The following is a 14,952-nucleotide window of genomic DNA, read 5'->3' as shown; positions in this document are numbered from 1 at the left end:
TCATATTTTCATTGAACCTGGGCCACCACGGCCAAGACCCCGCTGGGCGCTTAGTGCCCTATTTGTGTACCAAGGTGGTGTAGTACTGCTTTAGTGGTACTTTTTCCATATATATATATATATATATATATATATATATATATATATATATATATATATATATATATATACACAGTATATATATATATATATATATAGTCTATATATAGCTTTTATTCGCATATTATTATCAACATTGTCTACTGTCACATCTTACCAGTCTTTTTGTATGTTGATAAACATGGATCCATTTTAATGTACTATTTGAATATTCCACATAGGTACCTTTGCATATTGCATATTTATTGTTTTAAACTTTTGTTTTAATTATTGATTTAATTGTTTTAACTGTCAACATTTATTGTCATTAATAAATACACATGTACTACCTATTCACATACTAGCCCACTTCTAGTTGAGGCGCTCAGGCTACATCCATATATTCTTAGCACTGAATCAATTGTTGGCATTTCCTATTCCTAGCAGTGTAATTTTGTTGCTAAAAGTTATTTTTTGTGGGCTTCCCATTGGTTTTAATGCTATTGAACGAATTTCTTTTCAAACGTTATTCTTATCCAAATATTCAGCTGAATAGAACGGGACCATGAACGAAATTTTGATGAACCGAATTGGTCGAAAAATCTAAAACAAATTTTTCGGATGAACCAAATTATTTTGCCCATGCACTCTAAAAAAAAATCATGTTACTAAAGTAGTAATTCATTATATTTTAGTGTTTTTGATACAGGTAAAGCTTTTTTCTTTTAAAGTTGTTCGATTCTTTTATTAAAAGTTTTGTTTACAATTTCAGTGGTTTGGGGTCGTTAAAAGTTTGTATCCACAATTTTTAATAGACAAAGCAAACAAACGTTACAAGCCATACGCATTTTCATGCACTCTAACGTATTACACCATTTTGGATTCTTTTCTTCCTTTGCGGGAGTGTGTTAGAATATACAAGAGAAGTTTTCTGTGAATTTTCCCTGAAGGAGGTCAGTGCAGCTGTATTTCTACAATACTTGCAGGTCTGGTCCTCACTTTGAAGGGAAGTTTTTTCAATATCTGTATCATCTTGACAGAAAAAAAAACTCAGCCTAAATAACTTTGGTCACACTTAAATATATTTATTTCTCATTAAAAGTTGTGTAACAATAAACAAGTTTATTTTATTTATTTAAGGATTTACATATCTTGTTCCTTATGAAGATGTTATTATAGGGCTGGGAGAATAAATTACATTACAACATTTCATAATTGAAATTTTAATTGTCATTCTATATATCTTTTCACAATCATTTGTATATAAATAGCTGGCACTTGCAGTTGAAATACAGTCAAACAAGATTGCAAAGATGAAGCTGATCCTGAGTCTGACTCTCCTTAGCTGTTTGGCATCTTGGATAGAGGCAAAAAAATACTCTAACTGTGAACTGACCAGAATATTTGGAAAAACTAAACTGGATGGATATCAAGGCATTGGTGCTACTACATGTATGTATAATAATAGTTATATATTATTGTTATTTATTGTCTCCTATTATTATATATTAGAATTAAACCATAAATAAAATTGATACTGTAGGTATAATAAATAATAAATAAATACAACATATCTAGGCATAGGAAAGTAGTACATAATTAGTTGTACAGATAAATACTTGTAATATATGTAAAGGTTTGAATGAATAATAAGAAATCGAATATATGTTCATTATGTTTTAGTTTTTAATCTGAAAATTAAATATTATTTTATTTCATGTTAATGAAAGACTGTGGGGGGTAGTTATCAAGCCGTCTACTTTTCTGGCTTCGCCCGGCCCAATACGTCCGCCTAAGCTCGCCTACCTTCGCCGCCGCGGACCTTGAATACGTTCGCCTAAGTTATCAAATAAAGCTGTCAAAAAGCCGCGGGGCGATGAGCAGCGGACTGTGACAGTTATCACTCATCCGATCTCGCTGCCCTTCGGCTTTTTCCCAGCTTTATTGCTAGCCTGTCACTAAGCACTCACACTAAACTGCACTGTTCTACCCCCTATACCGGCGCCCCCGGAGCCCCCCGCAACTAAATAAAGTTACTAACCCCTAAACCGCCGCTCCTAGACCCCGCCGCAAGTCTTATAAATGTATTAACCCCTAAACCGCCGCTCCTAGACCCCGCCGCAAGTCTTATAAATGTATTAACCCCTAAACCGCCGCTCCTAGACCCCGCCGCAAGTCTTATAAATGTATTAACCCCTAAACCGCCGCTCCTAGACCCCGCCGCAAGTCTTATAAATGTATTAACCCCTAAACCGCCGCTCCCGGACACCGCTGCCACCTACAGTATACCTAGTAACCCCTATCCTGCCCCCCCTACACCGTCGCCACCTATAATACATTTATTAACCCCTAATCTGCCCCCCCTACACCGTCGCCACCTATAATAAATTTATTAACCCCTATCCTGCCCCCCACTACGCCGCCGCCACTGTAATAAAATTATTAACCCCTAAACCTAAGTCTAACCCTAACGCCCCCCTAACTTAAATATTAATTAAATATATCTAAATAAATTAACTCTTATTAACTAAATGAATCCTATTTAAAACTAAATACTTACCTTTAAAATAAACCCTAATATAGCTACAATATAAATAATAATTATATTCTAGCTATCTTAGGATTTATATTTATTTTACAGGTAACTTTCAATTTATTTTAACCAGGTACAATAACTATTAAATAGTTATTAACTATTTAATAGCTTACCTAGCTAAAATAAAGAGAAATGTACCTGTGAAATAAATCCTAACCTAAGTTACAATTAAACCTAATACTACACTATCATTAAATTAACTAAATAAACTACATACAAATAACTACAATTAAATACAATTACATAAACTAACTAAAGTACAAAAAATAAAAAAAGCTAAGTTACAAAAAATAAAAAAATAAGTTACAAACATGTTAAAAATATTACAACAATTTTAAGCTACTTACACCTAATCTAAGCCCCCTAATAAAATAACAAACCCCCCCAAAATAAAAAAAATCCCTACCCTATTCTAAATTAAATAAATTTCAAAGCTCTTTTACCTTACCAGCCCTTAAAAGGGCCATTTGTGGGGGCATGCCCCAAAAAGTTCAGCTCTTTTGCCTGTAAAAGAAAAATACAACCCCCCCCCCAACATTAAAACCCACCACCCACATACCCCTAATCTAACCCAAACCCCCCTTACAAAAACCTAACACTAATCCCCTGAAGATCATCCTACCTTGAGTCGTCTTCACTCAGCCGAGCCACCGATGGAACTGAAGAGGACATCCGGAGCGGAAGAAGTTAATCCTCCAAGCGGCGCTGAAAAAATCTTCCATCCGATGAAGTCATCATCCAGGCGGCGCTGAAGAAGTCTTCGATCCGGCCGATGTCATCTTCAAAGAGGCGCTGAAGAGGTCTTCTATCCGGGCGAAGTCATCTTCCAAGCCGGGTCTTGAATCTTCCTTCCGCCGACGCGGAACCACCTTCTTCACCGACGGACTACGACGAATGACGGCTCCTTTAAGGGACGTCATCCAAGATGGTGTCCCCTCAATTCCGATTGGCTGATAGGATTCTATCAGCCAATCGGAATTAAGGTAGGAAAATCTGATTGGCTGATGGAATCAGCCAATCAGATTCAAGTTCAATCCGATTGGCTGATGGAATCAGCCAATCAGATTGAGCTCGCATTCTATTGGCTGATCGGAACAGCCAATAGAATGCAAGCTCAATCTGATTGGCTGATTCCATCAGCCAATAGGATTGAACTTGAATCTGATTGGCTGATTCCATCAGCCAATCAGATTTTCCTACCTTATTCCGATTGGCTGATAGAATCCTATCAGCCAATCGGAATTGAGGGGACACCATCTTGGATGACGTCCCTTAAAGGAGCCGTCATTCGTCGTAGTCCGTCGGTGAAGAAGGTGGTTCCGCGTCGGCGGAAGGAAGATTCAAGACCCGGCTTGGAAGATGACTTCGCCCGGATAGAAGACCTCTTCAGCGCCTCTTTGAAGATGACATCGGCCGGATCGAAGACTTCTTCAGCGCCGCCTGGATGATGACTTCATCGGATGGAAGATTTCTTCAGCGCCGCTTGGAGGATTAACTTCTTCCGCTCCAGATGTCCTCTTCAGTTCCATCGGTGGCTCGGCTGAGTGAAGACGACTCAAGGTAGGATGATCTTCAGGGGATTAGTGTTAGGTTTTTGTAAGGGGGGTTTGGGTTAGATTAGGGGTATGTGGGTGGTGGGTTTTAATGTTGGGGGGGGGTTGTATTTTTCTTTTACAGGCAAAAGAGCTGAACTTTTTGGGGCATGCCCCCACAAATGGCCCTTTTAAGGGCTGGTAAGGTAAAAGAGCTTTGAAATTTATTTAATTTAGAATAGGGTAGGGATTTTTTTTATTTTGGGGGGGTTTGTTATTTTATTAGGGGGCTTAGATTAGGTGTAAGTAGCTTAAAATTGTTGTAATATTTTTAACATGTTTGTAACTTATTTTTTATTTTTTGTAACTTAGCTTTTTTTATTTGTTGTACTTTAGTTAGTTTATGTAATTGTATTTAATTGTAGTTATTTGTATGTAGTTTATTTAGTTAATTTAATGATAGTGTAGTATTAGGTTTAATTGTAACTTAGGTTAGGATTTATTTTACAGGTAATTTTGTATTTCTTTTAGCTAGGTAGTTATTAAATAGTTAATAACTATTTAATAACTATTCTAACTAGCTAAAATAAATACAAAGTTACCAGTAAAATAAATATAAATCCTAAGATAGCTAGAATATAATTATTATTTATATTGTAGCTATATTAGGGTTTATTTTAAAGGTAAGTATTTAGTTTTAAATAGGATTCATTTAGTTAATAAGAGTTAATTTATTTAGATTTATTTAATTAATATTTAAGTTAGGGGGGCGTTAGGGTTAGGGTTAGACTTAGGTTTAGGGGTTAATAATTTTATTACAGTGGCGGCGGCGTAGTGGGGGGCAGGATAGGGGTTAATAAATTTATTATAGGTGGCGACGGTGTAGGGGGGCAGATTAGGGGTTAATAAATTTATTATAGGTGGCGACGGTGTAGGGGGGCAGGATAGGGGTTAATACATTTATTATAGTTGCGGTGGGCTCCGGGAGCGGCGGTTTAGGGGTTAATATGTATAGAGTAGCTTGCGGTGGGCTCCGGGAGCGGCGGTTTAGGGGGTAATAACTTTATTTAGTTGCGGCGGTGTAGGGGGGGTCAGATTAGCGGTGTTTAGACTCGGGGTACATGTTAGGGTGTTAGGTGTAGACATCTCCCATAGGAATCAATGGGATGTCTGTCAGCAGCGAACTTGTACTTTCGCTATGGTCAGACTCCCATTGATTCCTATGGGATCCGCCGCCTCCAGGCTGGGGCTTTGAAAACCAGGTACGCTGGGCCGTAAAAGTGCCGAGCGTACCTGCTAGTTTTTTGATAACTAGCAAAAGTAGTGAGATTGTGCCGCACTTGTGTGCGGAACATCTGGAGTGACGTAAGAATCGATCTGTGTCGGACTGAGTCCGGCGGATCGAAGTTTACGTCACAAAATTCTACTTTTGCCGGTCTCGAGCCTTTGATAACTAAGGCGAATCAGCCGCGCCACAAATACGCTGCAGAATTCCAGCGTATTTGAGGTTGACGGCTTGATAACTAGGCCCCATTGCCTTCCTCAATAACTGGACTAGCATTTCTATTATTTCTGTTCTAGACAGAACTCCTTTAGAAACAACACAATCTCACTCACTTAGGCCTAGATTTGGAGTTCGGCGGTAGCCGTCAAAACCAGCGTTAGAGGCTCCTAACGCTGGTTTTGGCCGCCCGCTGGTATTTGGAGTCAGTGATTAAAGGGTCTAACGCTCACTTTACAGCCGCGACTTTTCCATACCGCAGATCCCCCTACGCCATTTGCGTAGCCTATCTTTTCAATGGGATCTTTCTAACGCCAGTATTTAGAGTCGTTTGTGAAGTGAGCGTTAGAGCTCTAACGACAAAATTCCAGCCGCCTGAAAATAGCAGGAGTTAAGAGCTTTCTGGCTAACGCCGGTTTATAAAGCTCTTAACTACTGTACCCTAAAGTACACTAACACCCATAAACTACCTATGTACCCCTAAACCGAGGTCCCCCCACATCGCCGCCACTCGAATAAAATTTTTAACCCCTAATCTGCCGACCGCCACCTACGTTATACTTATGTACCCCTAATCTGCTGCCCCTAACCCCGCCGACCCCTATATTATATTTATTAACCCCTAATCTGCCCCCCACAACATCGCCGCCAGTTACTTAAAATAATTAACCCCTAATCTTCCGACCGCAAAGCGCCGCCACCTACGTTATCCCTATGTACCCCTAATCTGCTGCCCCTAACACCGCCGACCCCTATATTATATTTATTAACCCCTAATCTGCCCCCCTCAACGTCGCCGACACCTACCTACACTTATTAACTCCTAATCTGCCGAGCGGACCTGAGCGCTACTATAATAAAGTTATTAGCCCCTAATCCGCCTCACTAACCCTATAATAAATAGTATTAACCCCTAATCTGCCCTCCCTAACATCGCCGACACCTACCTTCAATTATTAACCCCTAATCTTCCGATCGGACCTCACCGCTATTCTAATAAATGTATTAACCCCTAAAGCTAAGTCTAACCCTAACACTAACACCCCCCTAACTTAAATATAATTTACATCTAACGAAATAAATTAACTCTTATTAAATAAATTATTCCTATTTAAAGCTAAATACTTACCTGTAAAATAAACCCTAATATAGCTACAATATAAATTATAATTATATTATAGCTATTTTAGGATTTATATTTATTTTACAGGCAACCTTGTATTTATTTTAACCAGGTACAATAGCTATTAAATAGTTAAGAACTATTTAATAGCTACCTAGTTAAAATAATAACAAATTTACCTGTAAAATAAATCCTAACCTAAGTTACAAATAAACCTAACACTACACTATCAATAAAATAATTAAATAAACTACCTACAATTACCTACAATTAACCTAACACTACACTATCAATAAATTAATTAAACACAATTGCTACAAATAAATACAATTAAATAAACTATCTAAAGTACAAAAAATAAAAAAGAACTAAGTTACAAAAAATAAAAAAATATTTACAAACATAAGAAAAATATTACAACAATTTTAAACTAATTACACCTACTCTAAGCCCCCTAATAAAATAACAAAGCCCCCCAAAATAAAAAATTCCCTACCCTATTCTAAATTAAAAAAGTTACAAGCTCTTTTACCTTACCAGCCCTGAACAGGGCCCTTTGCGGGGCATGCCCCAAGAAGTTCAGCTCTTTTGCCTGTAAAAAAAAACATACAATACCCCCCCCCCAACATTACAACCCACCACCCATATACCCCTAATCTAACCCAAACCCCCCTTAAATAAACCTAACACTAAGCCCCTGAAGATCTTCCTACCTTGTCTTCACCATCCAGGTATCACCGATCGGTCCTGGCTCCAAGATCTTCATCCAACCCAAGCGGGGGTTGGCGATCCATAATCCGGTGCTGAAGAGGTCCAGAAGAGGCTCCAAAGTCTTCCTCCTATCCGGCAAGAAGAGGACATCCGGACCGGCAAACATCTTCTCCAAGCGGCATCTTCGATCTTCTTCCATCCGGAGCGAAGCGTCAGGATCCTGAAGACCTCCAGCGCGGAACATCCATCCGGCCCGACGACTGAACGACGAATGACTGTTCCTTTAAGGGACGTCATCCAAGATGGCGTCCCTCGAATTCCGATTGGCTGATAGGATTCTATCAGCCAATCGGAATTAAGGTAGGAATTTTCTGATTGGCTGATGGAATCAGCCAATCAGAATCTAGTTCAATCCGATTGGCTGATCCAATCAGCCAATCAGATTGAGCTCGCATTCTATTGGCTGATCGGAACAGCCAATAGAATGCGAGCTCAATCTGATTGGCTGATTGGATCAGCCAATCGGATTGAACTTGATTCTGATTGGCTGATTCCATCAGCCAATCAGAAAATTCCTACCTTAATTCCGATTGGCTGATAGAATCCTATCAGCCAATCGGAATTCGAGGGACGCCATCTTGGATGACGTCCCTTAAAGGAACAGTCATTCGTCGTTCAGTCGTCGGGCCGGATGGATGTTCCGCGCTGGAGGTCTTCAGGATCCTGCCGCTTCGCTCCGGATGGAAGAAGAACGAAGATGCCGCTTGGAGAAGATGTTTGCCGGTCCGGATGTCCTCTTCTTGCCGGATAGGAGGAAGACTTTGGAGCCTCTTCTGGACCTCTTCAGCACCGGATTATGGATCGCCAACCCCCGCTTGGGTTGGATGAAGATCTTGGAGCCAGGACCGATCGGTGATACCCGGTGAGGTGAAGACAAGGTAGGAAGATCTTCAGGGGCTTAGTGTTAGGTTTATTTAAGAGGGGTTTGGGTTAGATTAGGGGTATGTGGGTGGTGGGTTGTAATGTTGGGGGGGGGGTATTGTATTTATTCTTTTACAGGCAAAAGAGCTGAAATTCTTGGGGCATGCCCCGCAAAGGGCCCTGTTCAGGGCTGGTAAGGTAAAAGAGCTTGTAACTTTTTTAATTTAGAATAGGGTAGGGAATTTTTTTATTTTGGGGGGCTTTGTTATTTTATTAGGGGGCTTAGAGTAGGTGTAATTAGTTTAAAATTTTTGTAATATTTTTCTTATGTTTGTAAATATTTTTTTATTTTTTGTAACTTAGTTCTTTTTTATTTTTTGTACTTTAGATAGTTTATTTAATTGTATTTATTTGTAGCAATTGTGTTTAATTAATTTATTGATAGTGTAGTGTTAGGTTAATTGTAGGTAATTGTAGGTAGTTTATTTAATTATTTTATTGATAGTGTAGTGTTAGGTTTATTTGTAACTTAGGTTAGGATTTATTTTACAGGTAAATTTGTTATTATTTTAACTAGGTAGCTATTAAATAGTTCTTAACTATTTAATAGCTATTGTACCTGGTTAAAATAATTACAAAGTTGCCTGTAAAATAAATATAAATCCTAAAATAGCTATAATATAATTATAATTTATATTGTAGCTATATTAGGGTTTATTTTACAGGTAAGTATTTAGCTTTAAATAGGAATAATTTATTTAATAAGAGTTAATTTATTTCGTTAGATGTAAATTATATTTAACTTAGGGAGGTGTTAGTGTTAGGGTTAGACTTAGCTTTAGGGGTTAATACATTTATTAGAATAGCGGTGAGGTCCGCTCGGAAGATTAGGGGTTAATAATTGAAGGTAGGTGTCGGCGATGTTAGGGAGGGCAGATTAGGGGTTAATACTATTTATGATAGGGTTAGTGAGGCGGATTAGGGGTTAATAACTTTATTATAGTAGCGCTCAGGTCCGCTCGGCAGATTAGGGGTTAATAAGTGTAGGTAGGTGTCGGCGACGTTGTGGGGGGCAGATTAGGGGTTAATAAATATAACATAGGGGTCGGCGATGTTAGGGCAGCATATTAGGGGTACATAGGGATAACGTAGGTTGCGGCGGCTTACGGAGCGGCAGATTAGGGGTTAAAAAAAATATGCAGGGGTCAGCGATAGCGGGAGCGGCAGATTAGGGGTTAATAAGTGTAAGGGTAGGGGTGTTTAGACTCGGGGTACATGTTAGAGTGTTAGGTGCAGACGTAGGAAGTGTTTCCCCATAGGAAACAATGGGGCTGCGTTAGAAGCTGAACGCTGCTTTTTTGCAGGTGTTAGGTTTTTTTTCAGCTCAAACAGCCCCATTGTTTCCTATGGGAGAATCGTGCACGAGCACGTTTTTGAGGCCGGCCGCGTCCGTAAGCAACTCTGGTATCGAGAGTTGCATTTGCGGTAAAAATGATCTACGCTCCTTTTTTGGAGCCTAACGCAGCATTTGTTTTAACTCTCGATACCAGAGTTAAATTTATGGTGCGGCCAGAAAAAAGCCTGCGGAGCGTTAACAGCCCTTCTACCGCCAAACTCCAAATCTAGGCCTTAATTTTGTACATTTTATTTTCTCATTCTAAAATGATATTTTCCAAGCCTTTTTTCATTTGGTTATTTAACAGGGATATGCATTGCTAAGCATGAGAGTGATTATAAAACTAATGCAATACATGACAATGGATCAAGTCGAGATTATGGAATATTTCAAATTAACAGCAGATGGTGGTGCGATGATGGGAAGACTGCAAATACGGCAAATGGGTGTAACAAACCATGCAGCAGTAAGTACTAGTAACTCATCATGCATTTCCTTATTAATTTCCCAGTATCATCTGTTAACGAGTCCATGGTTTCCATTGATTGCTTTATAAAACATTGTTTTATAACAAACATAACATTTTGCTGTGGGATATTTGATGGAATGGCTTTGAGGGTATGAAGAACAGCTTGTGGTATCCAAGGGGGATTTGGGTGGCAGATGGTGTGTGGTGGTGGCTTTAGTCAAGATTAAAGTTGGTTCGGGTTGGATTTGAGCTGTCTGACAGTAGGGTTGGAGACATGGCTGTAAACATGGTTAGAATAATAGGTTGAGACAGCCTGTAAGGTTTCTTTAACTTCAACAATTTCCCCAGCTCTATCTATTCTGATACAGGCCTGGACTGCACATAGGGCATTTGCTCAGTGGACTGGGCCTGTTGTGGGCTTGTTGTTTTAGTCCCACCGAGTCACCAGCATTATTATTTGTACATGATGCAGGGCCAGACTTGCCTCCCTCTGCCTTCATGTGTCTGTGAGCCAGGTCATAACCGTCCCACCTTTTATCTGAGAGCCATCTCAGGGATGGGTCCCATCCCACAGCATTACTTTAAAATATTTCTGCTCACAACGACTGGCTCTCCTTCAGAGCTTTCTCCTCTGATGGATTTGTGTTCAGTGCAGAATTGGTCTGCGACAGCTTCAGACAGCCTCAAAACTGGGTATGAAATATGCATGGATTATTGCTGCTCATATCAAAATAACACTGTTCTTGGCATCTGCATGTGTCTTGTCACCTAGTGTCTACCTCTTTTTTGTCCTCTAGTATATACTTGCCTACTGCCCCCTTTGTGTTATCACCTTGTGTCTATCTGTAAACTGTAAATTTGGGTTTACCTGTGTCCTTCCCTTTGGCCAGGATCGTAACTACAGGGGTGTCAGAGGTCTTCGTTGAGACTGGGCCCACATATATAGGGGCCCATTCTGTACATCAAATCAGTAATGTTATTCCTACAGAGGGGCCTGGTGGTGCATGGACTCCACCTGCATTATGCCTGGGCCCTCTACACATCTCCCATTAAAAGAAACCCCACAGTATATATCTATGGTGGGATGATTACACGATGGCTGCCACTGTGTTATATAGAAAACTCTGCAACTATATTTATACAGGAACGCTGTGTAAGTGCACATTGTCTGGCGGGGACTAACCAAGGGGGAAGGACAACAGTCACATGCAGCTCATCTTGATAAAGCCTGTTGATGTAAGTGGTGCCTATTTGTGTGTGATTGTGGATGTAAGATGTGCTCAGTGCATGCATTGGGTGCCTTTGGATGTCTGTGGATGTCTGTGCCTGTTATTTCGGATTGATAGTGCAGCTGATGTGTAAGGGCAAGTGCTCAGTGGGTGAGAACTGGCCTTCTCTTCCTTAAAATGCTCAGGCCTATTTTTGGTCCCATTCTGGCCCTGTTATCTTTATTCTATACAACTGACTAAATATTACCCATCAGTAATTGCCAGGTAATGTAAAGAAGAGACGGGACATCAGGAAAGAAGTTCAAAACAATTATGTTTCACATATACAAATATAAATTAATCATGTTCAATTAATATCTCCTGTTTTATATATTATCATTTTAGGTTTTCTGAATGATGACATCACTGATGATATTGAATGTGCTAAAAGAGTGGTCAGGGATCCTCAAGGCCTAAATGCTTGGTAAGAAAATGAAATGGATATTTTTTATGTACAAATCATACATTGGGCTCCTTGTACGAAGCAGCGGAAGCTGTTCTGGAGCCCTTGCAGGGCAGGTTCGCATATGCGAGCCTGCTTCCCGCAATGTAAGAAGCAGCTGTCATTAGATCACTGCTTCTTGCACCCTACATCACCTCTGAGGTGGCGAGGGAAAATCACAGAGAGCTCGCCCGCTCTCAGTGATTGACAGCCCCTTCAGTCGCGTGATTGGTTGCGTGAATGACGGGGCGGGCATTACACACTCCGATGAGTGTGTAATTATACATACGGGCAAGTGGATCAACAGATCTGCTACCCATGTGTAGCGAAGGCAAATAGACAGCTTTGCAAGTTGAGAAGCTGTCCGCTCGCCGGTTAGTACATGGAGCCCATTGCCATTTATGTGACTGGCAAATATTGTGCTGAAATTATACTTCTGTAGCTTTTTTTTACTCTATTTGAATAATTTATTGACCACCCTGGTCAACTTCAATGTTAGTCCATGTAAGAGAGTACAGAGTTACTAAACCACTTATTAATTAATGGTACAGAGCATTGTAATAAAGCAAAACTAAAAAATAATTACCACATTCAAAACAAGATCTGGAAACTTTAGTAGAATTGGATCTTTCATTAAGCCCATATTGTTTCCTTCAGCTAGATGTATAATATAATCTTAAGAACACAATCAGTACAACTAAAGAGCTGCAGGCAATTAATCCATACTTTTCGATTTCATTTTAACAAGTATGTTTTACTTAGATGCAACATAGACTATTTCTTACCTTCCTTACATAATTATGTATTATCTGGAACAATGTGTATTTAATTTGTTAGTTTTGTATTAATGTTTGTAATATATATTGATATATTTATTTAAAAATAGAAGGTATTAATTTCCCTAACACTTTTCATCTTCCACGTTCATATTTAGTCATAAGGGGAATTATTTTATATATTTATTTGCATATATTATACAGTATAGTAATTTATTCCTGTAATCTATTCTATTAAATGGTTATTGTCATATAGAATTTTTTTCTTTGCTGACCTTAGCTAAGTACCTACCACTTGTGATTGTTAAACACCAAAGGGTAGATCATAATCTTTCTGATATTTGCTCCCGATAACAAGTTTCTAGTTTAAGCCAAATGTTACTTTCACAATTATTTTGCATAATTTCTTTAATTTCTCTTCAATTGTTAGGGTTGTCTATACAAAACACTGCAAAGGTAAAGATATGAGCAAATATAAATGCTGAAGCAGAACAGCAATATTGCAAAGCAATGACTTCGTCTTGTTGTTACTCCTTCAAAACAATTCACCGGCTTGGTTTTGCAAATGTAAAACTTCCATAAATGTTTGTTTTACTACATCTAAAAAATAAAAGTAGCTTACCGCTTAATTATTGTGTTTATTTTTATTAAATATCCGGTGATAAACTATTCTCAGCAATAAATGGTTATTGTATCATGAGATACTGTACCTTAAGACGTAGTAAAAAAAAAAGTGGACTGACCAACAACAACAAAAAATAAAGGAGATTGTCAACAAAGTGGCTGTGGCTAATAGTTCTTCAATATTTAAACAAGGGTGATATACAGTAGTCAACAATTCAAAGACAGTACAATAACACTTAATTTACATTTCAAACAAGCTGTAGATATTTTTCTGACAAATTTCAAAGTTGCCTTTCATATCCCTGTACCTTGAATAACACGGCAGCTATCAGATAAACACAGACTCATATTTGTGTGTGAGATGTGAACTATTTGCTTTAAACAAAGTATACAAACAGATCAAAGTAAAATCTGATAATGGAAGTTAATTGTAAACGGTTTATTTTTTTGTTGTTATATTACATGCTTCATATGAATCAAGGAAGTTTCATATTGACATTCACGTTCCTTTAAATGTAACCTTCTTCAAAGGGCTTATCAAGAACAGTGGTAAGACCAGCTATTGTCGTTGTTTATTACATTTATGTAATTACTAACAATTGGATCTGGGTTTCCGGATCTGATGTCACCGGATGTGACGTTCTTTGCAGCTCAGCAGCAGCGTAGTGTGAGAGGAGTGGTGTGTGAATGCTCGGGTGCTGAATCCCTCCTGCAGGCGCTGAGGGCCAGAAGCGCTTTTTGCCAGGATGGCCTCTGTTAGCGCAGTTCAGTTATGGCTGACTCCCACCAACCTACATCGTGCTGCAGCCTCAACACTATTGGCCCACTGGGTTGTGTCGTTTTCCAGGCCTGTCTCTTTGGTCTGGTCTGGTAACTCTCTTTATGGCCTTTAATTGTCTACTGGTCATATACACCTGTTTAACTGTCTACCAATATACATTTTTAAGACACAGGAATTAGCAGAATGTCTGGGGGCTTATTAGTCTGGAGGGTAATACCTATATTATGGGGGGGGGGGGTGAAGATGCATGATGGACACAGGTCTTAGATATAGGATATATATATATATATATATATATATGCAATCCAGATCAACCTCATAGATTAGGTCCGCCCGCACATAAGGTTTGGTATCCCCCAGTGAAGAAAGTCCCAGAGTTTCCTCAGTAAAAAAGAAGCAGTACGGATTATAAATTGTCTGTAAAAGAAAGTATCTACTTTGAGGGGTGAAGAAACGTGTAATTATAAAATTGTGTTGTATACACTGAATTAGTCTCCTGCAAGTAGCATGGGGTTTTGCCCAGGTAAGGAAAACCTTGAAAGAAGATTATCTCTCCTTCAATTGGGGTTAGGATAGTCTGGGTGGACAGCAAGAGTGTGAAGACAACATACAGTATACAGATAGAATATCATAAAAGTAACTGCTGTGAATGAACTATGTGCTGAAATCTGGCTGTGCTGAGACATACTCCCTCTTATTGCATGCTCTTTCTCAGTGAAGATAACCCCAGCGAA

The 14,952-nt window shown here is 39.1% G+C and overlaps 1 protein-coding gene across 1 annotated transcript; it reads left to right on the top strand.

Annotated features, from left to right (window-relative positions):
• The first annotated feature begins 1,391 nt into the window (after positions 1-1,391).
• On the top strand, positions 1,392-13,298 carry LOC128666373 (lysozyme C-1-like). The gene is made up of 4 exons (XM_053720936.1): positions 1,392-1,530; positions 10,166-10,324; positions 11,941-12,019; positions 13,244-13,298. Exons 1-4 carry the CDS (start codon positions 1,392-1,394, stop codon positions 13,296-13,298), a joined length of 432 nt encoding a protein of 143 aa, XP_053576911.1.
• The last annotated feature ends 1,654 nt before the right edge of the window (positions 13,299-14,952 follow it).

Source organism: Bombina bombina, chromosome 1 (genome assembly GCF_027579735.1).
Source record: "Bombina bombina isolate aBomBom1 chromosome 1, aBomBom1.pri, whole genome shotgun sequence".
Lineage (NCBI taxonomy): Eukaryota > Metazoa > Chordata > Amphibia > Anura > Bombinatoridae > Bombina > Bombina bombina.
The sequence above is the reverse complement of the archived record's forward strand: the minus strand, read 5'-3'. Positions and strand labels throughout refer to the sequence as shown.

Bases quoted from the DNA above. Each gene is read 5' to 3' on its own strand.
- LOC128666373 (XM_053720936.1), top strand. From the start codon at position 1,392: ATGAAGCTGATCCTGAGTCTGACTCTCCTTAGCTGTTTGGCATCTTGG. The intron at 1,531-10,165 runs GTATGTATAATA...GTTATTTAACAG, and splicing joins AGGCATTGGTGCTACTACAT to GGATATGCATTGCTAAGCAT. The intron at 12,020-13,243 runs GTAAGAAAATGA...TTCAATTGTTAG, and splicing joins CCTCAAGGCCTAAATGCTTG to GGTTGTCTATACAAAACACT.